This window comes from Acanthamoeba castellanii (assembly GCF_000313135.1).
Source record: "Acanthamoeba castellanii str. Neff unplaced genomic scaffold scf7180000084726, whole genome shotgun sequence".
NCBI lineage: Eukaryota > Discosea > Longamoebia > Acanthamoebidae > Acanthamoeba > Acanthamoeba castellanii.
Genome location: NW_004457464.1, coordinates 2071 through 2939, shown reverse-complemented (window position 1 = coordinate 2939; position 869 = coordinate 2071). Strand labels below are relative to the sequence as shown.

The following is an 869-nucleotide window of genomic DNA, read 5'->3' as shown; positions in this document are numbered from 1 at the left end:
CGTGCCGTGTCGTGTTGCGTGCGGTGTTCTGACGCAGAGCTTGGGGCACCGACCAGGTGACGCACGCCTTCAGCGAGACGGACAGGGCGCCGCTCGCCAAGTCGGCCGCGATGGCGGGCATCCCCTGCCTCGACTCGTGCCAGCTGGCCGGGCTCATCGACCCCGACTACCTGCAACGGGAGGTGAGCCGTCATGAAGATGAAGCCAGGGAGGCGAGGGCCAAGGAGCAGGAGGCAGAGGAGGCCATGAAGAAGAAGATGCAGCAGGAGCAACAACAACAGGCGCCGGCTACAAAGAAGAAGCCGAGGATCAAGCGCACCTACTCGGCGCCGGTGGAGGACATTGAAGAGAAGAAGAATAAGGAGGAGACGGGAGCCGCGAGCCACAGCATGAGCAACCTGCCCACGGTGAAGATGGAGGAGGAGGAAGAGGAAGTCGGTAGTACGAGTAGTGGCGCCAAGCGAAAGCGAGACGAAGCACGGGAAGGTGGCGATGGTATGGTGGTGGCGGCAGTGAAGAAGGTGGCTCGGGTGGCGAAGCGACGAAAGAAGCTCGAGACTCAGACGACTTCGAAACCCGCGCCTGAAGACAACGAGACCATCATGAAGGAGAAGAAGAAAAGTGTAGAGGCGAAGAAAGTGGAAGTAGAAGGAGAAAATGGTGACAGCAGCAATGGAAGTGGCGAGGTGCCGGCCACGCCGCTGCACGAGCGACGACGGCGGTTCGAGGGGAAGGTGTTCTTCCTGCTGGGCCGCTTCATGCGCAAGCAGGCCGAGATGCAGGCCTTCATCGAGGAGAACGGCGGCGAGGTGGCCAAGTCAATCACCCGCAAGGTCACCCACCTGCTCACGGCCCAGGGCGACGACGGC

General features: G+C 61.8%; 1 protein-coding gene across 1 annotated transcript; it reads left to right on the top strand.

Moving 5' to 3' along the window:
- Positions 1-110: 110 nt before the first annotated feature.
- Positions 111-833, top strand: ACA1_161190 (uncharacterized protein; the record flags this gene model as incomplete). The annotated part of the gene is made up of 1 exon (XM_004340016.1): positions 111-833. A coding segment is annotated over one exon (723 nt), but the record flags the coding sequence as incomplete, so codon positions are not given.
- Positions 834-869: the final 36 nt, after the last annotated feature.